This window comes from Vulpes vulpes, chromosome 5 (assembly GCF_048418805.1).
Source record: "Vulpes vulpes isolate BD-2025 chromosome 5, VulVul3, whole genome shotgun sequence".
Classification (NCBI taxonomy): Eukaryota; Metazoa; Chordata; class Mammalia; order Carnivora; family Canidae; genus Vulpes; species Vulpes vulpes.
In genome coordinates, this window is record NC_132784.1 from 90,205,129 (window position 1) to 90,229,876 (window position 24,748).

General features: G+C 39.9%; 1 protein-coding gene across 2 annotated transcripts in view; it reads left to right on the forward strand.

The window, feature by feature from the left end:
- Positions 1 to 139: 139 nt before the first annotated feature.
- The window catches only part of TTC17 (tetratricopeptide repeat domain 17), a 116,471-nt gene continuing 91,862 nt past the window's right edge, over positions 140 to 24,748 (forward strand). The window contains exons 1-2 of one of the 2 annotated variants that reach the window (XM_072759181.1): positions 140 to 327; positions 22,132 to 22,221. In XM_072759181.1, the coding sequence (XP_072615282.1) occupies positions 169 to 327; positions 22,132 to 22,221 (249 nt within the window). In that variant the 5' untranslated portion in view covers positions 140 to 168. The remainder of the gene's footprint in view (positions 328 to 22,131; positions 22,222 to 24,748) is intronic. The other variant, XM_072759180.1, reaches the window with a different exon arrangement.

Below are 24,748 nucleotides of genomic sequence, written 5' to 3' on the forward strand. Positions count from 1 at the left end.
GGGGCCGCACCGCGCGCAGGAAACAGCCACAGAAGAGCGGTCTCCGACCTGAAGCCAGCGGCCGCCCCGGCTCCTCCTCCTCCTCCTCCAGCGCCGACCTCCCCAACATGGCGGGCGGCAGGGGCCCGCTTCCGCTTCCGGGGTCAGCCGCGGGGCCGGGGGCGCAAGATGGCGGCGGCAGGAGGGCCCCGCGGCCGGTGCGCGCTGCCGCCGGGCTCCGGCCCAGGCTGGCTCCTCAGCCTTTCCGCCCTGCTGAGCGTGGCGGCGCGGGGCGCCTTGGCCACGACGCACTGGGTCGTCACGGAGGACGGGAAGATCCAGCAGCAGGTAGCGGCCAGGGCGTGCCCCCTCCGCCCGCCCGCCCGCGCCCCGGGGAGGGGGGATGCCCAGGTCGGGCTCCGCGCGGCCCCGCCCAGGCCAGCCGCGGTCCCCAGCCCTCCGGCGGCGGGGCGGCGCGGGGACAGCCTGTGTCCGGGCTTTGGGAAGCGCTCGTGGGTTATCCCGGCCGCTGTGGGTCGCGGCCCCGGCCCTCCACGGCCCTCCCCGGACAGGGGCAGCAGGTGGCGGGCCCGGCTCCGTGACCGCCTGGGCCCCCGGGGTCCCCGCCGCCTCCCCCACGTGCCGCAGCCCGTCCGGGCACCGCCGTGACCCCGGCCGCCTGGGCTCTGCGGGGAGCGCCCCGCGCACTCGGCGCGGTCTCTGCACCTGGCCCCGGGGGGACGTGCGCTTCCCTGGAGGCGCGTGTGCCCGGACGGACGGACCGCCCCGAGGACAGCAGGCTTTCCTTACATTAACTTAATGACTGCCCACATTTTGTTTGTTTTTATTTATTTCATTTTTTTGTTTGTTTTGGAGCGCTGCTGCTGCCTGCACAGCGCGCGTGTGCGCTCCGCCACGGAATCCCGGGACCCGAAGGACGCGCAGCGCCTGAGAGCAAAGCCTGGAAAGTCCAGCGGACCTTCAGGCAGTGGAGCGAGTGACTCGTGTGTCCCCCCTCGGGGGGGGGGGGCGGGGGCCTCCCCCGGCTCCGAGGGCGTGCTCCTTAGGGCGTGTAGCTGGCGAGCACCGGAGCCCAGGGCAAGGTCGGCTTTTGCACGGACTGAGGTTCGCGTGTAGCTCTGCCTCCTGATGGCAGGTTCCACCCCAAGTATGGTGAATGAGCCAAAAAACCGTTTAAAAGTCGGTGTCGAGTATTGGTGAGTGGGGGACTGACTCCCCACGGGGTGGCTTTTTCTCTGTGCCTAACTTGCGTTGGAAGACATGCCTCTTTCGTGGCCTTACCATCTGAGATTTAAGATAGGTGTGCGTCTTCAGAAAAACCTAGAAAACACTGCAGGTTCACTTCTTTAACAGCACATTGGAAATCGTTAGGGAGTCCTGGCTCCCCCACCCTCTTGTCTTTTGTTTCCTGATGATAGTCGTCCCTGAGGCCCTCGTGAAGGGATGCGTGGAATTAAGTCACCCTTGCTGCAATTTGGGGAGCCCTTCTCCTATTGGCTCTTCTGCAATATTGTTTTTGGCCACAGCTATTTATACGCTATGACATTGACTTCTCCTTCCCATTTTGGTGCCCTGCCGCTCAGCCGAGGAAGTAGCCCATCTGAAAAGTGAAAGCGGGTAGAAATGTATTATTTGCTGAGTATTGCAACGGGAAAAGTAGAGCCTGGTTTGGTTTCTTTAAAAAGAAAAAAAAGAAGAAAAGAATTGTTTCTCTTTGCACGTTGGATACTTATGTTTTAGTAGGGAAAGGTAGGGGATACTGAGGATTCGCCTGAGAAAGGGAGAAATCTGGAGACCCTTTTGGAAATCTGCCTGCCCAGTCACCCCTGCAGTAAGTAGCCTTAAAGTTAGGAAAGTAAGGCTCCTTTACTACAAGCTTTCAACAATTCTCTTTTTCAGTGAATTTCCCAATACTTTACTGTATAGCATTTACAATATTCAGTTGATAACCGCAAAATTTTATATCAGAAGAAATAAAGTTGATGTCTGCAGTGTAACAAGAAGAGGCTGGGGGCTGCCAAGGTGGCTCAGTTGGTTGAGCAACTGACTCTTGGTTTCAGCGTAGGTCATGATCTCCGAGCTCAGCAGAGTCTCTTTGTCCCTCTGCCCGCCCCCCAGCTCATGCACGCTCGAGTGCTCCCTGTTTCTCAAATAAGTAAATAAAAATAAAATTAAACCTCAACAACAAGAGGCTAGAGAAGGAAAGTTAGATTTAATCTGAGGGAAAAACAACACTTATAAATTAAGAGAGTTGAATAGGTGATCAGCTTCTGAGTGCCACACAGGTGGCTGCACATACATTGTCTTGGCAATAACTTGAACGTAGGCAGAATCCAAACCTCAGTTTAGTTTGTGATTAATGCTCATATTCGTAAATATTTATTAAAGAATTGAAAGATCCCTTTAGCATATGGACTTGGATATACTGCAGATCTATTCATAGGTTCAGAAACAAAACACTAAATATGTTATATATGTGTGTATTATATATATATAAACACACACACAGTATTATATACATACGTATATACCTGACATACTAAATTCCTCACTTCTGGTTTTTGGTTGTAGTATCTGAGAGCAGAAGTGTGATTTTTGTTTTAAAGTGGTCTAATATCAGGGAGAGGGCTAAGGGCACACTGATAGAGCAATCATAGAATATTAAAGTGGCAAATACCTTTTGAAACCCATTGACTGATATCTGAACCTGTCCAAATTACATATCATAGATAATTGTTTTCCGTAGTGAACTTGCACAAGTACTTATGAGTCAAAAATCTGAATTGCCCCAAGTATAGACTTACATAGGGATATTTAACATCACTATAGTTAAAGTTTTAAGTACATTGAGCAGTTCTTCCCAGGAGAGGAGAACATTTGTTTGGTATTTCTATTTCAAGCCTTAGCAAATGATAAAGATAGGCACCCACAAGTTACGGACTACAGACTTGCGAACATGCAAATGTATTGGAAGACCTAGATCTGTGAGGAGGTTGAAATGGGGCCTCATCAGAGCAAGGAAGCAGCTATTCCTGCAGCGGCCTCCTCACTGTCACAGCCCTGGTTGCTTCTGGCAGGAGCACTTAGCATGGCAGCTCAGGGAATTTGCTCCTTTCCACAGCCCCTGCCTGAGCTGGGAAGCATCTTTTACATGTTTTTAGGTTCTGTGTTTACTGCCACTGATCTCCCCAGAGCATCGTGCAAGGAGTCCTAGAGCTGGAATGTGAGAGAATGCTCTGGTCTCTAAGTTCCTTTCCCATTGCAGACAGGGAACAGCTAAGAAAAGGTGCTCCTCTTCTCTTCAACTTTATGCTTCTCTCCCAACTTTGGGCTTTGGCATACCTCTGATTCCCTACTGTCCCCTGTACCTGAATACTTTGCTTTCTTGAAACAAGGATCCCTGGGGTCCGTGGACTGAAGTAATGAGCTATTATAATATGGATATTAGGAGGATCTATACGTAACCAGGTCAATGGATCATTTGATTGATTTCATTGTGAAGAATAGGCTTTAAGATAAATTTTGTGGGGTTTTTTTTTTTTTTTTTCGTTTCCTTTTTTCTATTTTTTTCTTCATTACTAGTATGGCAACATTTATTTTCTATTTTTATCAAAACTGTCTGGAAAGTCACTTGAATAGAAGGTTAAATGAACTTTTGTGAATTAGCCTAAGAGCCTAACCATTATGTATTACATCATTTCTGTGGGAAAAAAGTGTTTCATGTGCTAAATTACCAGCTAACAGATGAATTCCTGAAATGTTACCAGTTTGTCTTAGATTTATTGAATTCAAGAAGTAGTACTTGAATTGAGTAAAAAAATTGTGCCTTTGGATAGTCTCTCTTCATAAGTGGAGGTCTAAAACTTTAAATAAAGAGTATAATCATTATCAACTCTTAAAACATCCTAATATTTCTTTTCTTGGCTACTGTTTCCCTCTTCTCTAATCTTAAAACCATAGAACTTTAGATTGGGAAAAAATTCTTAAGGGATATATAGTATAACTCAGGAGAGAAAGTTACTCAAAGTCACACAACTAATAAATAGCATCGCAGTAAGTAAAAATCTGCAGGAGCTTGCAGGTGAGCACTTTGTACTCAGTAAGTTCAAAGTGCTCCCCCCCCCCTTTCATAATACCTAGAAATGAAGGAATAAAAAGAAAAGAAAAGGAAAAACATGAATGATGAAGTAAAAGTCTTGTCTAGTTTGCTTTACCTCGGCAGAATGTTTAGTGACTTTAAATTGAGAGTGGGTTGGGAGAGGGAGGGTCAAAAATAGGTGTGAATTAATTTGGGGTTATTTAATCATTTTGCCTTCTGTCAAGCAGATGTGTTTAGAGTACAGATCCTTTTAACTGCTTAGAACAAATGAAATTTCTAACAAAACTGATGCCCTAAACCCTAGCAACCTTGGCAGAAGAAGTGTTTGATAGGCAATTATTTCAGCAAATGTGACTTGAGCAAGAGCTATCAGATGTAGTTGGACAAACAGGCTAAATCTTTATCTCTTGGTCCTCAATAGCTTATAAGTAAAGGAGTGGTTTAATTTGGATCTGACATTAAGTAATTACTTAATCTGGGAGAGGGCATCCAGATGACACTATGAAGCTGACAAGTTTATTCTGGTGCTTCTCTTTTTTTTTTTTTTTCCAAGATTTTATTAATTTATTTATGAGAGACCCAGAGAGAGGCAGAAACACAGACAGAGGGAGAAGCAGGCTCCATGCAGGGAGCCTGACATGGGACTCGATCCCAGGACCTGGGGTCACGCCCAGGGCTGAAGGCAGCACCTAACCGCTGAGCCACCCAGGCTGCCCTATTCTGGTACTTTTCAAAACTGAGCCCATCTTTTTGTCACAGACTGTTGTTTCCATGTTTATACATTTCAGAGATTTACTTGGACCTGAGAGGTAATGGTGGTTTATTCACTAACTTCCTAGGCACCTGCTAAGCATTTGCAATTTGTCCCACATGTTGGCATCAAAGTGATTCTCATTCATTTTTTTAAGACTTCCCACTGTTATTTTTTTCTTATAAATTACCCAGGTGTTAACTTTGTTTAAACTTCTAGTAGTTAATAGGTGCTTATAAATATACAGAGATAAATTATAACTGTACTTATCCCAGTTATTTATTATCGAACAAATATTTATTTTTTATGTTTTTAAGATTTTATTTATTTATTCATGGGAGACACAGAGAGAGAGGCACAGACACAGGCAGAGGGAGAAGCGGCTCCATGCAGGGAGCCCAATGTGGGACTTGATCCTGGGATTCCAGGATCACGACCTGAGCCAAAGGCAGATGCTCAACTAACTGCTGAGCCACCCAAGTGTCCCTGAACAAATATTTATTGAACAACTATTTATTGAACAAATATTTATTGACTGCTTATTTTTCAGCAGCCCACTGCGCTTTGATAGATACATACTTTTCCATTGGCTGTGACATGAAATTCTCACTTCTTATTGGGGTGAGCAGAACACAGTTCCTTCTTAACCTTTTTCCCCACCTTTTCCCTGGCTCTTCTTCCTCCACTCATTTTCTAGATCAGCAGTTCTCAAACTTTACTTTGCACAAAAGTAGTCTGGGGTGCTTACTTAAAATACAGATTCCCAGGCCACAAAATGGTGGTAAGGCCAAGAATTCTACATTTTTATCAAACCCTTCCGGAGATTATTTAATACAGATGGGTCACAGATCATTCTGAGAAATTCAGTTTTATATATTTCTTTATATCCAGCTTCTGTTTTTACTCTTTATTACTATTATTAAAGATTTATTTATTTATTCAGAGAGAGAGAGAGGCAGAGACACAGGCAGGGGGGAGAAGCAGGCTCCCTGTAGAAAGCCCAACGTGGGACTCGATCCAGGGTCCCCAGGATCACACCCCGGGCTGCAGGCGGCGCTAAACCGCTGCACCACCGGAGCTGCCGTTTACTCTTTACATATACCTGGGCAATCTCGTCTTTTCTCAGGATTTAAATTACCATATATAGGCAGAGAATAGTCACATTTCTTTCTGTAACTCACATTTTTTTCTCCAGGGTTATAGATCAGTACCTCTATAATTTTAATTCCGTATGAATGTCTTCTCGGTACTTCAAGCTTAATATGACCAAACCTAAACTCATTTTTACCCTACCTACACCTGTGTCGTACCCTCTTTTTCCAAATTGAATGAAAGATCCCACTGTTCACCATCCACCCATTCACCCAAGTCAGAAATCTGGTTGTCTCCTTTATTCCTTACTAATATCTTTCCATTTTATTCTAATTACATTTTCCTCCCAATAAGGTACCACTGTGGCTCTAATTCAGGCCACCTGATTCCTAATTGCCCTCCCTGCCCTAGTCTTGTCCTGCTTCCCATCCATTCTCCTCAGTGCAATTAGACTAACCTTTTAAAGCCTTCTTTGTTTTAGTTACAGATTTGAATTACAGAAGTCATGTGTGGCATTGTAAAAATAAATGCCTATTGTTATGGGAGTATTTGAAGTAACAAAGTACCTCTCCCCATTCTCACTCCCCAAGGGAAGCTACCTTGAGCAGTTAGTTTGGTGGTATCCCAGGATATGGTCCTTCTGTAATGTGTCTTGTGATCTGGCCCCTCCTCTCTAGCCTTATCTTTGCTCATTCTTGAGTGCCCCACCTTCACCAGAGAATACACACACATACACCTTAGCCATATTTAACATTTGTCACTGTCCCCAGCTATGCTTTGTTCTCAGTTGCCTCTGGGCCTTTGCACACATTCTTCCCCTGAAATCTCACTACTCTTCACAACTTAAACATCACTTTCAGGAAAGCTTCTAATGCCCAAGTTTGAATAAGCTGTTCTTTCTATGTGCTTTCATAATATCCTCTATTTCCTTAAGAAAGGCATTTGCCATGCCATATGTCTCTTTACTTATGTAAATGCCCTGCTGGGCTACTACATGCTCCATGCCTGGAGAGGCCATATCCGTCTTCTCTGTGGAGGCCTCAGCCTCCTGGAAGATCTTTAAAGCTCCAAGCAACTCCTCAGTGAGTCAGCCATTAGGCCTTCAGAAAAGATGCCGTATGGACATGAGAGGAGCCATACTTCGAGAGATCACTCTTGGCCTGTCTTCTGTGGTAAGATTGTGTATGCAGGGCATCCCTGGGTGGCGCAGCGGTTTGGCGCCTGCCTTTGGCCCAGGGCGCGATCCTGGAGACCCGGGATCGAATCCCACGTCGGGCTCCCGGTGCATGGAGCCTGCTTCTCCCTCTGCCTGTGTCTCTGCCTCTCTCTCTCTCTCTCTCTCTGTGACTATCATAAATAAATTTAAAAAAAAAATTATTCTTAAAAAAAAAAAAGATTGTGTATGCAAAGGAAATCATCCTTTATCACTGATGATCTATCTAAAAGGTCAGCTTTATAGCTCAGGCATTGAAAAATGAGGAGAGGTGACAAGAGACAAGAAAATAATCATCAAAAAGGGCAGAGGCGAGATGGATGAGAAATGGCAGCTGCATTGTTGAGGGAGGATTAGGATCAGCTGCGGGGTTCAGCAGTTGTTGCAGTTTAGAAGCAGCATTGGTGGAAATGAACAGAAGGCGCTCTGACAGTGAGAAATAAGAGGGCTTGCCAGCATGTCAGGTCAAAAATTAGAACAGCTCTGCACTCCTGAGCATAGGGAGCAGGGTGTGAGCCCTACCTGCTTCTTAGACTCCATGGAGGCCAAAGCAAGGGGAATGCCCCTGTTGGGTGGCTTTTTACAGTCAAGCACCTCCAGGCGGTTGTTTGTGCTCATGGGCTCTCTCTGTATAGATCTCTTTGAAAGCTACTGCAGGCAGTCCTTCATCCACACACCTCTTGTCACAGTATCCCAGGGCCTGCCTTATTGCTAGATTCAGTGCTCAGGTCTCCGTTCTCTCTCTCAACCACTTCCCACCCTGGCCAGTACTTGTCCTCAGACCTTAACGAACTATTCTGTGGCTTCCGGGACATACCCCCCTGGCTTTCCTTCTATATCCTTGGCCATGACTTTTCATTCTCTTCTGAATTCCTCTTCTCTTCATGAGTCTTAGGTACTGATGTGCTCACCAGGTGATCTTATGCAGTCTCATGGCATAAAAGGGGATCTGTGTGTTCTGAGGGTTCTCCCAGATCATACCTGCATCTCTCCCTGAACGCCAGACTCCTATGCGGTTGCCCACTCAACATCTCCACTTGGCTGTCTACTAGACATCACAGATACATCACATCCTAAGCTGAACTATATTGCCCACCCCACCATACTTGTTACCCAATTGCTCAGGTCCAGAATCTTCCTTGATTTTTCTGTCTCATACCTACTCTACCAGTAACCTGCCAACTTGACTTGCAGAATGTCTCCTATGGCAAGCCATGTCTTTCCACCCTTACTTCTGCAACCCTAGTCTCGACTGTCTTCATCCTCCTCTTAAACCTAAGCATAGTAGCCTGCTAACCAGTCTTCTTGCTTCCACTTTTGCCCCATAGAGTCTCTTCTCCCCAGATTGTAAGTTTGGTCCTGTCATTCCTTCAAGGGTTGTAGAGGAAGAGAAGCAAAGAGCATCAGAAAACCTTCAGTGCTTTCCCATTATACTTTTAAGAATAAAACTTACGAGTTTTTACCACGGCCTGTAAGGCCCTTGCAAGATCTGGGACTTGGCCCCTGGCCATCTTTCTGCCCCAAATACCACTTTCCTTCTTGTGTGCTGCGCTTTAGCTATACTGGCCTCTATAGAGCACCCAGTTGCTCTTTTCCGTTGCTTGAAAAATCTCTGTGGACATCCTCATGGCTCATCGCCTCTCTTTCAAGTCTCTGTTCACATATCACCTATCTTCTGACATTATCTAAAACACCATCTCCTTCCAGCACATCATCTTACACTGCTTTCTTTTTGTTCATAGCACCAATGACTCTATCATAATATATATTTTATTGCCGGTCTTTCTATGAGAATATTAACTCTTTCATAGAACTTTGTTATGTTCAGTGAGGAAACCGTATGCCTACAGCACCATAAACACTCAGGAAATATTGAATACATGAAAGAAGGGGAGAGTACGGGTATGTATGTGTGCAAGCAGTTATTCACCCTAGTAGTAGCTCTTGCATATCAGCACAATGATGAGCCACCATCATTTTTAGTAGTCTGGAGAAAGCACAGTGCATTTACTCTAAATCATTTTTAAAGATTTATTTACTTATTTGAGAGAGAGAGAACACACGCCCATGCACGTGTGTGTGAGCAGAGGCTGGGGAACAGAGAGCAAGAATCCCAAGCACACTATGCACTGAGCATGGACCTGGGGCTTGATCCCATGACCCATGAGATCATGACCTGAGCCAAATCAAGAGTTGACTGCTTAATGGGCTGAGCCTCCCAGGCGCTCCACAGTGCATTTACTTTAAAGGGGGCAGGGCAGTTCTTTCATTCTCCTTGTTAAAAGTGAAAGGTCTAGACAAACTAAGACTTCTCTGAAAATGTAACATTTCTAAACCAGAGTTGTAAAATGGTGCCTCAGATAACCTAAATTCCAATTGGCTATTTGGATATATTATCTCTTCAACATACATACCTTTGATGATATGCTCAAAGAACTTTGAGATTGTGGCATTATTTAAATTATTGAATATTGTATAAATTTAGGTAAGTCATTTAACATTAAGACATTTCTTTAGTGCATCCCGGTGGCTCAGCGGTTTAGCGCCGCCTTCAGCCCAGGCAGGGCGTGACCCGGGAGACTCGGGATTGAGTCCCACGTCAGGCTTCCTGCGTGGAGCCTGCTTCTCCCTCTGCCTGTGTCTCTGCCTCTCTCTCTCTCTCTCTCTCTCTCTCTCTCTCTCTCTCTCTCTCTCTGTGTGTCTCTCATGAATAAATAAATAAAAATCTTTTTTTAAAAAGACATTTCTTTAAGCATGTACAAAAGAAGCATTTATTAAAAGTCTATACCGTCATGACAGCTTTATATAAGCTATAAAGTACATACTTGTTTTCAAGACCTGCTACCAGGAATTCTCACTGGACAGATCAAATTGAGCTTCCCATATTTATTTAACTAGTTCATGAGTCTAACTTTTGAAAAGAACTCATGTATTTTTTACTAACATTTTATTTCAGTCTTCACTTACCCAGTGAGGCACTTAGTTATTTAAATTGAAATCAGGTGACTGGCAAGACCCCTCCCCCATCAGCCTTTCTACCTTGAGTCTAATTGCTTGGTAGGGAATTGAGAGGGTTGTTAATCTTTAGTAAAATTCAAAGAGAGTGGTACATGCCAAAAGTGGTCAAATGGAGTCAGGAACATTTTTATTTGAGCAAGAATTTGCCGAGAGCTTTTTGTGTGTCATTACATTTGGCAGGCTTAGCTAGCTCATTAAACGCATATGGGAATGCTTTCTGTGTTAGGTATGTGAGATACAGCTGTGAGGGAGATACAGTCCCTGCCTTCACAGAGTTTGCATTGGAGTCACATGGAAGAGACTCTAATTAGAATAAAGTCAACAGGTAACTTTCTTTTCCTGTTTTTATTTTTATTTGCATTTGTTCTATGCAGAATTACTCATGGGTCATAAATTTTTGTTTCTTCTACGATATCTTTTTCTGTACAGCCTCCTCTTCTGGTTTAGGAACAATCTGCTCTTTTTCAGTAAGGATCTTCTCGATGCAGCCAGGAGAGCTCATGTATGGGTTAATCTGACTCTGAGCCCCTAGGTTCTACACCACGTCTTGGGGGCTTTAACACCCCCATGTGCTCAATGACCAGAGAATCTACCTCTAAACCCTTAAGTTCTGCATTACTCTCTGCATTTTTAAGCATGTGCAGTAAAAATTCACTCTTCTTGGACCATTTACCCTGTGTGCAGCCCCACTGTTTGGCCTGGGCACACCTACGAGCTCCAGCATTGTAGTGATGGAATGACACCCACTGCTTCTGTTAGTTATGTCTTTCACATACTCGGTGGCTTTTTAGATATGCACACCCTTGATGGCCTGGGCAGCTTCACCTGTGTTCTTAAAGTGACCATGAAGATTTGAACCTCTTAATTTGCATGATTTTGAAGGGTTTTCTGGGTCAAGCGAATAGCGAACCATTTTCAGAGATCACCTCAGGCCACTTACAGGAAGAGAACAGTTAACTTTAATAGTAATAAAATTTCTTGTCTATTTCACTGAACACTTGACCAAGTGTTTTCATAATCACATCTCATTTTATTGTCATAGAGACCCAGTAAGACGTATTGGTATTGACCTCTCTATTAAAGTAAAGCAATTTAGGCTAAGTATGGTTAAACTCCTTGCTCAAGGCCATGCAGATAGGAAGTGGCAGTGTGTAAACTCCAGCTCAGATCGCATCTCTACTGCTAAGCATTACTACCAATATAAAGAAAAATATTCCTTTAGTTTTACCTATAAAATACCAATTTTTTTATTTTATAATTGAATTTAAAACTATAAAATACATGATCATAGTTCAAAATATTTTATTCAAGCTACTTAGTATGACATAAAATGGAAAGTGAAAGTTTCATAACTACTCACAGTTCTTCCTCCTGGAAGTAATCACAGAATTATTTGTGTATTCTTCCAGAAAGTTCCCATGCATGTGCAAACCCTCATATAGATTTTTTAAAAAATCACAACTGGAAATATTTTGTCTCATGACTAGCTTTTATTCACTTGATAAGAGGTAGACATCTGTCAGAAATGAAAAGCTACTCTCTTTATCCTTAAAAATGCATAGTATTTGGTTGTATGGCTGTTTATTTAACCAGTTCCCTAATGATAGGCATTTAGATTATTTCCAGACTTTTACTATCAAACAATACTGCAGTGAGTGAACTTCTGTGAGTGTATTGAGTGTATCTGTAAGATGAATTCTTTAAAATGGAATTTCCTGGTTTGGAGAATATATATTTAATTTTCTTAGATATTGTTAAATCCTCCTTTTAAAGGACTGCATCAGGAGTGTTTGAACATACCCAACAGTGTTTGGGATACGTCAAATTTTGTTTATATAATCCCATTCTAGTGAAAGACCCTTTACCTCATCCATCGCTTTTAGTGAAACAGTATTGTAGCCATCAGTGGAAGTATGAACAAAAAGGAACTTTTAGTTTGGTTATCTTCATAGAAACATTAAACATTTGTCATTAATGCTTACTTCACACTTGTTGGGATTGCAGTAAAAGAGATTAGTCAGGCTGACCCATCCCACCCTCCCCGCGTGTTAATACTACTACTGTGTAATGAATAATCAAGTTGAACATTATTCAGTGGTGACTTAACAGCAGTGATTTCTAGCATGAAAAAACAAAGTAAATTCCTGGCTGTTGAATTTGCCATCACCTGAGTAATGATAAAATTAAGGTTCAATTTCTGGCACTCATTTTAGTGTCCCTTTTCCAATATTTAATTAACAAATCTTAGTTTGACTGTCATAACAAAATCCCATAAACTGAGTGACTTAAGCAACAGAAGTTTATTTTCTCAGTTTTGGAGTCTGGAAGTCCAAGGTCAGAGTGCCAGAGTAATCAGGTTTTGGTGAGAGTTCTCTTTCTGATTTGCAGACCAGATGCATTCTTGCTGTGTCCTCACGTGGCAGAAAGAGAAGGCAAGCTTTTGATGTCTCCTCTTATAAGGCCACCAATCCTGTCATAAGGCCCAACCTCATGACTTCATGTAAACCTAATTACCTTCCAACAGCCCGATCTCCAATTACCATCACATTGAAGGTTACAGCGTCAACATATAATTTTGGGGAAACACAATTCAGTCCACAGTATCCATCTAAGAATTTTCAGGCTCTCACATGTTTTATTTATGACCATTAAGCCTCGCACTATGTCTGAAACTTGTGGGTACTTGTGTTAGTTTTCTATTGGCTGCTGTTAAAAATTATGACAAAGTTAGTGGCTTAAAACAACAAATTTATCATCTTACAGTTCTGTAGGTTAGAAGTCTAACCATGTTTCACTGGGCTAAAATCAAGGGGACAGTATGCTGCATATCTTTCTGGAAGTTCTAGGGGAGAGTCCATTTCCTTACCTTTCCTAGATTCTAGAAGCCACCCATATTCCTTGGCTCTTGGTCCCCTTCTCTAACCTTTCTTCCTTAGGCACATCTCTCTCTCTCTCTCTCTCTCTCTCTCTCTCTCTCTCTCTCTTTGACCTAACTATTCCACTTTTAAGGGCCCTTGTGATTATTACACTGGGCCCACCTGCATAACCAGGTTATAGTCTCTGTCTTAATTAAAGTAATAGCTACTTTAATTAATTTTTGCCATGTATCCTGAGTAGTCCCAGGTTCTGGGATTAGGACATGGACATCTTTGTCAGGCCATTATTCTGCACTTGATAAATATCAGCTACTGGAATGAGAGTCACTTCTGAGTTAAATATAAAATAGCTCTAACTGCACAGCAACTTTTTTCTGTTTAAGTTTACAAGAATATCATAAATACACCAATGAGAAATATCCATGACTCTTGAGTCTTGATCCAGCATTTCATTTTCTTTCCTTGTAAAGTTCTAAATTGTCTACTTTATTCATTTTGTCATTTGTATGTTTCCTGGTGACACAAATCAGAACATGTAGACTGGTAGCACTTTTATAAGAAGTTGTTCATGTTGAAAATGGTTATTAACTCGCTTTCAGTTTAGGACCTGGTGATTGTGTGATATGAATGTTCTCATAAAATTGGCTGCAAAGTGGGGCTGGGTGGCTCAGTCGGTTAAGTGTCTGGCTCTTGATTTCCGCCCAGGTCATTATTTCAGGGTCATGAGATCGAGCCCTGCGTCAGGCTCTGTGCTCAGCATGAAGTCTGCTTGAGATTCTCTCTCCCTCTGTCTCTGCTGCTTGTTCTCTCTCTCTCTCTCTCTCTCTCTCTCTCTCTCTCTCTCCCTCCCCCCCCTCATAAATAAGTAAATAGTGTGTAAAAAAAATTGGCTGCAACACTGTACATGATCCAATCTAGGTATGATATACATCAAATACCTAGATTGTTTTAAGTGCACTTAAGCATTTACAGCTTTATCTTCCAAGAGCTATGGAAATGAGAAGTTAAAACCTGAGGGTAGAACTTCAGAAAATATAGTTATAAGGCCATAAAAATCATGCGATGGTCAAGATTCAGTATTTTCATTTGTTTAAAGTTTATATTAGTTTTCATAACCTGGTATCTGATTAAAAAATTGAGGCTGTTTTTAATTTCTCATTAAAACACCATATTATAGGGATGCCTGGATGGCTCAGCTGTTGAGCATCTGCCTTCTGCTCAAGTCATGATCCCAGAGTCCTGGGATCGAATCCCACATCAGGCTCCCTGCATGGTGCCTGCTTCTCCCTCTGCCTGTGTCTCTGCCTCTCTCTCTCTCTGTCTCTCTCATGAATAAATAAGTAAAATCTTAAAAAAAAAAAAAAAACACCATATTATACAAGTACCCTAATGGCAAAAATGTCATCTTTAACAAAAATATTTCCAAATCCTGACAGTTCATAATGATAATGTTTTATTGGTCTGATATTAAGTATTTCTAGTAAAAGATCTGCTCATATATTAAAGTTTTGAAAATTATTATAGCCAGGAGCCCATGTAAGTCCCTCTCCAGAGCCAAGGCTGGTCTAGTATTTTGTTTGTGAACTTGAACTTCTCCTGACCAGGAGGGAGATGCTGGTTCTTGGTGGTTAGACTTGAATCCCGAAGAAAGAATTACACGCAGAGTCAGGCACCAGACTTCTGTCTCCCTCATTCCATCCCTCTGAACTCATCTTACCTGCCCCTGCATTCGCCTGACAGGGGTCACAAAGGTGAGGGTTCTTTGGGCAGTCATTTGAAAAGGGTAGTGAATTCGATTTGAGAAAAAGATAAAAATCTGAGGAGAGTAAGGTAAGGAACAAGAAAATACAAAAGAAATTACCTGTTTGAAGTGTTTTACCTGCCCCCCCTCCCCACGTATGGGAGAAGAGTTTTTTTCTTTATGAATATATAAGGAAAAGCTACAAGACTGTTCCTCAGACCTAAGCTTATTTGTCATTACAGTTATTTTCTGTTTATAAATACATGTATAGCACTCAAAAGTTTGATCTTAACAAGATCTGTAAATAGCACTTAAAAAAAAAAAAATACGTGTTTGCTGAAGGAGTCAGAAAACACAAGAAGGTAATCACCTAGAGTCTGCCCTTCTAGAAACCATCATTCATAAAATTGTGATGTAAACTATGAGATGGATTTAAAGTGAGCCAATGAGGAAGATTTTTTTATAAGCACACAAAAGAAGAAAAATCTATGGCCAGCAAAGATATTAAAATGTATTCACCCTTTTCCCTATGTTCTTGAGTGTTTAGAAACTCCGTGACTTGTTAGAAATTTAAGTTGATTCAGCTGTTTTGGAGAAAACCTAGCAAAAAAATATAAACTTAAAAGTGAACCTAGCATTTCCTTTTCTAGGAAGGAAATAATTAGGCAGCAATCAAAAAAATTTATAAGGATACTCATCTCAATATTGTTAAAAACGCAGAATAACTAAAAGCCCAACTTTTAATTAGTAGGAAACTGGATAAATAACTTTACGATATTAACCATTAAATAGGGTGATGTTGATCTATATTCCTGAGAAAGAAATCTGATAAAATTTAGGAAAGAGTGGAAAAGGGAAGGATATAGTAAATATTCCATTTTTGTAAAAATATTTATCTACATAGCTCTGTGTGTGTGTGTGTGTAATCAAGTTGAACTTTATTCAGTGGTGTTTTACAGCAGTGATTTCTAGCATAAAATAGCAAAGTAATTTCCTGGTTAGCCAGGAAATTACTATGTGTGTGTGTGTGTGTGTGTGTGTGTGTGTGTGTGTGTGTGTGTGAACAGGCAGAGAAGTTATCCTGACATAATTATATGACAGCAGATATCTCGGAAGGTGACATTTTGAGTAATTTTAATTTCCTTCCTTAAATTACCCATAATGTGTTTGTTTTTACTGTAAAAACATATATATTTAGCTTATGATCAGAAAAGAGATTTTTCTTTCAATTGAACTTTGTTAGGCTTAAGTGGCATAAGGAGAGGGAGAGCTAATTTTGCTTATGATACAATGAACAACCTAACTGCTCAAATAAATAGCCACTGCTAATTGGAACCTTGGTTTAATTTGACAAATTGACAGTTGGAAGGAAGGTTTTAGCTACAGCTTTGGAAAGAGTCCCCACCTACAGTGAGTGCAAATTTATATGGGCAAATTGGAAGAATGATCATTTCATTCATTTGAACATTAGATTGCTTCAGTGATGTGAGACTGGCAAAAGGTGACGCTTTTATGGTAGTGTTAAATCTTTTATGGAGGACGGATGTAAAAGGTATAAGGAACTTTAGAGTCATCAGGTTAGATCCTCCCTCAGTTTATAGATGAGGAAATGGAAGCCTGCATAGGGAAGGTGATTCGCTTAAGGTCACACAGCTGGTCATAGACCTGTCAAGGACTTATTTTTTCATGATTCCTGGAGGCCTAGCCACTTTGCCTCCTTTGCAGATAGTCATCACTGAATGATAATCCCAATGGAGATGGATTCTATAACAAATGTGACATCAGACAACTTCAACAAGCAGTCAACAGTGTTCATGTCTAACATGTACCCGAAAGCATATTAAGTACTGGAAGTAGAAAGAAATTTTTTTAAAAAAATTTTTGGAGAGACAGGCATACAGTAATTAAACAATGTAATAAATACTTTTAAAGAAGTGTGTAAAGAGTACTGTGGAAACTCAAGAAAAGGATGTGGCTTCACAAAAGAAATGTCCTTTGAGCCCAGTCATTTGGCCTTCACCAAAAACATAAGGATTGATGTGTGTTCCAAGTAGGATAATTAGCACGTGCAAAGGGATAGGAAGTCTGAAAAGAGCCACAAGGGTAAGAAGATACCCTAGGTAGAGGGCCTAAGAAAATTCACCAAAGTTTGGAAATACCATCAAGACTTTGGTATTGAAAATTTTTATTGGAATGTTTGAACAGATTCTAAGTGCTGCCGATAATCTGATCCAGGGCTGAAACAGCCTATAGCCATGATAGGTTTATTCTGTCTTCATTTCTCTCTTTCTTTAACCCCATTCCCAGACACCCTGTGACTACAAGATGGCTAGTTCCCATAAGTCAAACAAAAGTTTTAGACTACAGTTTCTTTAGAACCAGCTGACCACTGGGTTGATGCCCCTTCTCGGAAATAATCACTATGACCAAGGGAAAGGAATCCACTGATTAGGGCTTCCCATGTGGGGAAGGATGCTTCCACCCAAGCAAGGCTTTTGCCACAAGAAGGGGATTGCAGATACTAAAATGCAAAAACAATAAATGCCCACTTAGTGGGATCACTTAAGGTAGAAGTAAAATCTTCATTGCTTTGAAGATTTTTATTTATGTTTTCCATCATACAGTCTCAATAAATCAAAAATTCTGAATAAAAGATTTAAAATAATCCATCTCGGGATCCCTGGGTGGCGCAGCGGTTTGGCGCCTGCCTTTGGCCCAGGGCGCGATCCTGGAGATCCGGGATCGAATCCCACGTCGGGCTCCCGGTGCATGGAGCCTGCTTCTCCCTCTGCCTGTGTCTCTGCCTCTCTCTCTCACTGTGTTCCTATCATAAATAAATAAAAATTTAAAAATAAAATAAAATAAAATAATCCATCTCTACTTTCTAATTACGGGGAATGATTAAAAAATGGGTATGGTGTATTATAAGATTTCAGTCATGCTACACTCATGTACTTATTTGAATACCATTAAAAAGTAACAGGCAAGGGACACCTGAGTGGCTCAGTGGTTGGGCATCTGCCTTGGGCTCAGGTCGGGACCCTGGGGTCCTGGGACTGAGCCCTACATCCGGCTCCCCGCAAGGAGCCTGCTTCTCCCTCTGCCTGTGTCTCTGCCTCTCTCTGTGTCTCTCATGAATAAATAAATAAATTAAATAAATAAATAAAGTATTTAAAAAAAAAACAGGTAAAAATGTCCAGCATATGTGAAGAATAAGTTGCATATGAGAGCTGGAATTAATATATAATGGAAACACTCAATTTCCTGTCATAAAGGACCAGTGGTGAGGGACTCACTCTTGCTCTTATAGAACTCAAAAATGTTTATATCCTTAGCCTGGTTATTTTAAGTTTAAAGTATTCACCCTTTATTTGATTTGGCAGTGAAGTAATCATTGTTATATTGTAACATTTCCCTCTGTTACCATGTGAATTTCCTAAATTCACAAGAGTTAGGGCTTCAGATTAGACACGTAGGTATTAGTGATAGAGACAGCAGCAAATTTTGAAATCTATGCAAATGAACTTAGTAAGATATTTACTGCCATTATATATAATTGGACACATGTACTTATATAATGTATCCAGAGGAAAATGAAATTGAGTTGAGAACTCTTAGAGAATGAATCATTCTGTGTAATACAAGTCCATTTAGCCAATTTTCAAATACTTGGTCAGTTTTTCTCTGCAGTATAAACTTTGCTCTAAAATATATTTCATACTTTTCACCATCTTAAGTAGAACAAATTGAAAATAATTCCTTTTTTCTTTATGATTCAGGTCATTACAACCATCATTTATTATACTATGAAGTAACAGAAGTTTGCAGGGTTGCTTGTCCCTTGTAAAAAAAACCCTAATAAGGTGCTTTGAGATCTAATGTATGTGTCATGTCCTTTTTAACCTACCTCTCTAACTCCTGTCACTTTTTGCTCCTGGGCTGGTAACAGCCTCTTCTAAATGCTGAAGATTTTGAAGGCATCCACATTGCGTATAAAATTGGAATACATAGGCTTCAAATATTGACATAGTGGGCCTGGTTTATAGAGGCTTAATAAACCTTTATTGGTTGAATGGACATTGTAATCTTCACAAATAAACTCTCTTTGTAACCTAAGCAGGGGAACTATTCAAGACGGGAGAAATTCAAGCTGATTGGCATTTGCCAAAGATAATTTTAAAGTCTTAAATTTTAAGAACTTGAGGTTACCTCAGTAAAAATACATGTCAGGCTATAAATCTGCAACCAACACTATCTGGCAAAGATCCATGCCATTTGCTGCCATGTCAAAAAGAGAAGCACAGCTGTCTGGGCTCCCTTCCTTCCTTCTGCTAATAATCTTATCTTTATACCTCCTTTAGCTCTGGTATCTTTGTTCAACTTAAAGCTTCTAGGAAATGAAAAGAACTTCCTCACAATTGAATGGTGGCCAATCCCATGCTATGCAAATATGATAAAGCCCTGATTAGTATCCTTTTAATCTAAAACTAAGATTGTGCGTTCAGTATTTCTTCAGTGTAAATCTTCATTTATCTCATTCTTTTATTCTTCTTGAGTTTCTCCAAATATCAGGTGAACAGATTGTTTAGGTATTTTGGAATTGGGATATCATACTCCAGCATTCCTTCCCTTACCCCGTTTTTTTTTTTTGTTTTTTGTTTTTTTGTTTTTTTTTTGTTTTGGTTTTGTTGTTGTTGTTTTCCCTAAAATCTTGTTGAGAAATACTTATAGATCATGTATAAATAGCTACCTCTTCAAGTTCTGGACAAAGTAGCAAAGTAAGCAGACTTTCTTTGGCCTCCTTATGAAAAGTTCTTTTGCACTCTGGCCACTGGCTGTAGCTTTTACATCTTCTCTGTAAAAATTACAGTGTGGTGTAATATATTCCGTGTTGTAAAAAAGATCAACAGGCTTTGGAATTAAATCGGTCCATATTCAACCCATTATATATAGTAGCTTTCCCTATCCCACTTGCATTTGACTGTTGGGCATATGTTCAAATACTATGAAAAGAAAAGCAAAATTTTCTTATTGAGATAAACGTAGCATTTTGCTTGTTGGCTTTTGCTAGCTTTGTTTGATAAAGGAGATTTGCATCTCAGGTGGTCAAATACTATAGGCCTTGCTATTTTATTTTTAGTGCCTTTTATATTCAGTCTAGTTCTGACATAGATTCCAATATATAATGGGAAGGCCAAGGGGAGGGGTGAAGGGATCTCATCTTAAAAGCAATACCATGGGCTATAATAAGTATTCATAACTAAATAATAATAATTATGTAGTTCAAATAATTGCAATGAAAGTATGGAAGTTACTCTGGACTAGCATCTCTTTTTCCCCTGGCATTTGTGAGATGGTTGAATGAGCAAAGGCAGATAAGTTTTATCTGTAGTCGCCTAACATTGTACAATTTAATGCATATTATTAAAACAACTGTCCAACTTTATTTCATGTTCTTATTACCTCTTTAAAAAAATTTTTTTGGGGGGAAGAGGGGCTCAGCTCTTAAATAAATAGATAAATAAAATCTTTTAAAAAAATTTGTTTTAATAGGCTCTTGTATCACCAAGATCTATGCAAGCCTACCTTCCCTGCTTAAAAAACTAGCTGTAGTGGGACCTGGGTGGTTCAGTCTGTTAAACCAGGTCATGATCTCAGGGTCATGAGATGATGCCCGGTGTTGGGCTCTGTGCTCAGCGTTGAGTCTGCTGGGGATTTTCTCTCTCTCCTCTGCTGCTCCACTGGCTCTCTTGTATGCTTGCTCTCTCAAATAAATAAATTTTTAAAAACTATTTCTCAATTTGATTAGTTAAGCTGATACCAGTTTCTTAGGTTACCAAAAGATAGTTTTTTCTCAAAGTGGAACTTCCTGAAGGGCTGGTATGTAATTTGACAGCTCCAGTCTAGCACCATGGAATAGCAGGAACTTTATCTCATCCCTTAGATGCCAAGGCCACTGTCAGATTTTTCTGAAATTCAAAAACCCATGTATATGTGTGCACACGTGTGTTGTTTTCTCTTTATTTTAAATGTATTATGTATGCATTATAAACAGTTTAAAAATATACAAGTATATAAAACATGAGTGGGCCTCTCTTCTTTATCCCAGTTCCCAAAAGAAACCACTGTAAAGTTAGTTTTGTGTGTATAGAGGCATGTGTATACCTATTTCTATAAAAATATATACATGCAATTTCTTTAAAATATCATAGTATACTTATTATTCTTTCTTTTTAGTTAATTATACATTGTGAACATCCTTCCATGACCATAGATCTAGTCTTTCTGTATTTTATTTTATTTTATTTTATTTTATTTTATTTTATTATTTTATTTTATTTTATTTTATTTTATTTTATTTTATTTTATTTTATTTTATTTATTTTAACACAGACAGAAAGAGAGCACAAGCAGGGAGGATCAGCAGGCAGAGGGAGAGGGAAAAGCAGACTCCTTGCTGAGCAGGGAGCTCAATACAGGGCTCAAACCCAAGACCCTGAGATCATGACCTGAGCTGAAGGCAGCCACTAAACCAACCGAGCCCGCCCAGATGCCCTTTGTATCCCATTTAGACAGTGGATTTCTCTCTTCCCTTATTGTTATGTTTTTAAGTAGGTTACACGGCCAGAGTGGAGCCCAACGCAGGGCTCAAATTCACAACCCTGAGATCAAGACCTAAGCTGAGATTAAGAGTCGGACGCTTAACCAGCTGAGCCACCCAGGCACCCTTCTCTTTTCCTTTATTGATAGACAACAAGAACAAATTTATAAGCCTGCTACTAGCACGAGGTTCATTTTCCCTACATCTTCCACAACATAGTCACTTGTTTATGTTCCAGAGAACATGAGTTGTAAATAATAAATCTCAAGATTATTTTATATTAACTTTGATTTATGGCTTCTACAGATAGCCTTCAAAAATAGGTGCTTTTAGTATTTTCCTTTTATCACTCCAAGCCTGTTCAGAAATGGAATATTCTGTCAAGACAATTCCTTTTTTATTATTCTAGGTGTGGATTATCTTTTTGAGGAATTTACCTTATCATTCATTGCCAAATACTTTTCTTCCTGAATATTTTTTTTATATAACTGACCAAGTTAGAATATTTGCTTCAAAAGCTTACTCTTTAATGTTGGAATTCAAGGGGCAGCTATTATACGTATCATTCTCTTTGCTCTAATTTATGCACGGTCACTTTTGAAGTACTCCTTGAGTTTTACTGAGCACCTAACACTGATTATAATGGTGGTTGAACAGTAATTTAAAGCATATTAAAGGAAACTTTATGAATCCAAGCAAATGTTGATGAAATATGAGCTTTATTTATTGCTTGCTTGCAGGTGGATTCACCAATGAACTTGAAGCATCCCCATGACTTAGTCATATTAATGAGACAAGAAACAACAGTTAACTACCTCAAAGAATTGGAGGTGAGGCAATGGGAATGTGACATACAGCTGAAACTTGTTGCATTTCACAGGAGCTATTTATTCAAAGAAAAATGAAAGCACATTGTTTCTTAAGCCCAGTTCTTCTCAGTTTCATAGGAATATATTACTTTCAAATCACATTTTTAAAAACATCTAATTAGAGTGACATTTGAGCAGAAGTAAGAGAAACAGACTAACCTGGATTTTGCCTGATTGTTGACTGACTATATCCTTGAACCAGAGATTCCATGTATAAGCTTTTCATCAATTATGAAAAGGAATAATCTCTGTGCATATGCTTGGAGAGTTTGGGTAAATACAAAAAGAAAATGGTTTCAGTACTCTCTAAAGATGTATTTTTTATTAATTCCCAAGTAGGGTCATCTTATTTTGTGTTTTTATGATGAAGCAAAAGCATTAATCACTTTGCGCCTTGAAAACTTGAAATCTCTTAGTACTAATAAAGTCTGACCTATTTTTTTCTATCATAGATTTCACTTAATAACAAACAGTATTAGTTTTTTGAAAAACTAGGAATAAGACAATAAGTATATTTATACAGCTTCATGTTTGGAAGCTTTATCTGTTATGTAAACACAGTGTTCAAAAAATGCAGTGGTGCAGAAAATAGTTTTTATTTTCAGGTGCATATACACATTGTATATATTTATTGCCATTCTATTTTAAGAGACAGTATGATATAATATAAAAAGACTTCAATGGGAGTATGAGAAGGGGGAAAATGCCATTCACCATGTTGATGAAAACAAAAATGAAAAATGTTGACCCCATCAGTTTTTGATTAAGGTAGTAGAGACTCTGGGATAAAGGTACAGGCTGGAGATATAAATTTGTTAGTCAGTGAAATACAGACTTACAGCCATGAAACGAATATTATTTATCTACAAAGTAGTGACAACTAGATGGACTTCTTAAGGTGCCAGAAGACAGTGGAGGAATGGCTTCAATAGTCCTAAGGGAAAAACAACCAAACTAGGATTTTATGTTCTTTTAAGCCATCATTCAAGAGTGAGGGCAAAGCAGAAATGTTTTCTGACAAAGACGGAGTTTACTTACCACAGACTCTCACTTTAAAAAAAAAAAAAAATCAAAGATGTACTTCTACAAGAGAAAAAGTAAACCCAGTAGATGTGCATAGGCTGTATAATGAGTAAAAGTACTGATAAAGAAGTTGCTACACTTACTTATTGTTTGCACTTTGAAAGGTAAAGCCAAATAAAAATAATATATAGTTGAGTTGAGGCACGTTCAGTGATTAGTTAAAAGCTTAGACTCTTCTGTCATGTTTAGGAGAAGGTAAAAGTAACTGAATAAATTAAAATCCTGTTGGAAAATATATGGGCAAACATACTAGAAATTTAAGAGTATTGCTACCTTTCAAGTACTTTTGCCAAAAGAAATATGAATCTACCATCATGTTTTCCAGTGTTGTTTATTTCAGTATAATTAGTTTTCTTCATCATCCTATGTATTTTATTTTACATATTTAAAAGATGACTGAGAAGGGGGTCTACAGGTTTCATCAGACTGCCAAGAAATCTATAACACAAAAAAGTTAAGAACCCCTGGATTGTGCTATCAATATTCAGGAAATACAGAGGACAAAGAAAGGGATGTGTTAAATGAACCTAGGAGATGCAATCAGCAAAATCCTGTAGATTGGCAAACTCTGCAGAACAAATAACCCAACTTCTTTAACAAATAAACTACAAGAATTAGAACTGTAGATTACGTTTCTGTTACTCCAGTGCTTGCCCTTTCTTTATTTTTTGTTAAGTTTTTCATCAATATTTTATTTATGACATTAGAATAGGGAGGGATTCCTTAAAAACACAAATCAGAAGAAAACAACTCATAGTTCTAAGCATCTTAACACTAAAAGGTTCTCTTTAGCAAGTGACACCATGAACAAAATTAATAAGCTGTAAGCTGGGAGAAGATATTTGCAGTACATATAACTGATAAAGAATGAGTTTACAGACTCTTCATAAATTTATGGAAATCATTGAAAAAAAAAACGGGAAAAATAGGCAGACTTAGAAGGTTGAGTTATAAAATATCTCAAACATGAAAATATGTTCAGTTACATTAATAATTGGATTGGTTAAGATAGGCTACATTTTGCAATATATGACAACTTTTGCATTAGCAACAAACAGCCCCAAAAATCTCAGTGTTATGTCATGGGGGAAAGTGGAGGCTCAAGGAAGAGTAACCAAGCACACAAACCTGTTTAAAGTTTCTACTTAGAAGTGACACCCTTTCTACTCAAATTTCATTGTCCAGATCAAGTCACATGGCCAAGTCATAGGGCAGTATGTAGTATAGCCTACCTACAAGAAAAGAGTCCGGAGGGAATGAGCAGGTGGAAACAGATCATTTAATAACACCCCGGTAATCTTAATGGCTTAAAACAATAAGGTCATATTAAATGTCACTCTGGTCCAAGTGCCAGAACCCAGGCTGACACAACAGCCACTGCCTGGCATGTTGCCATTCTCAGTAC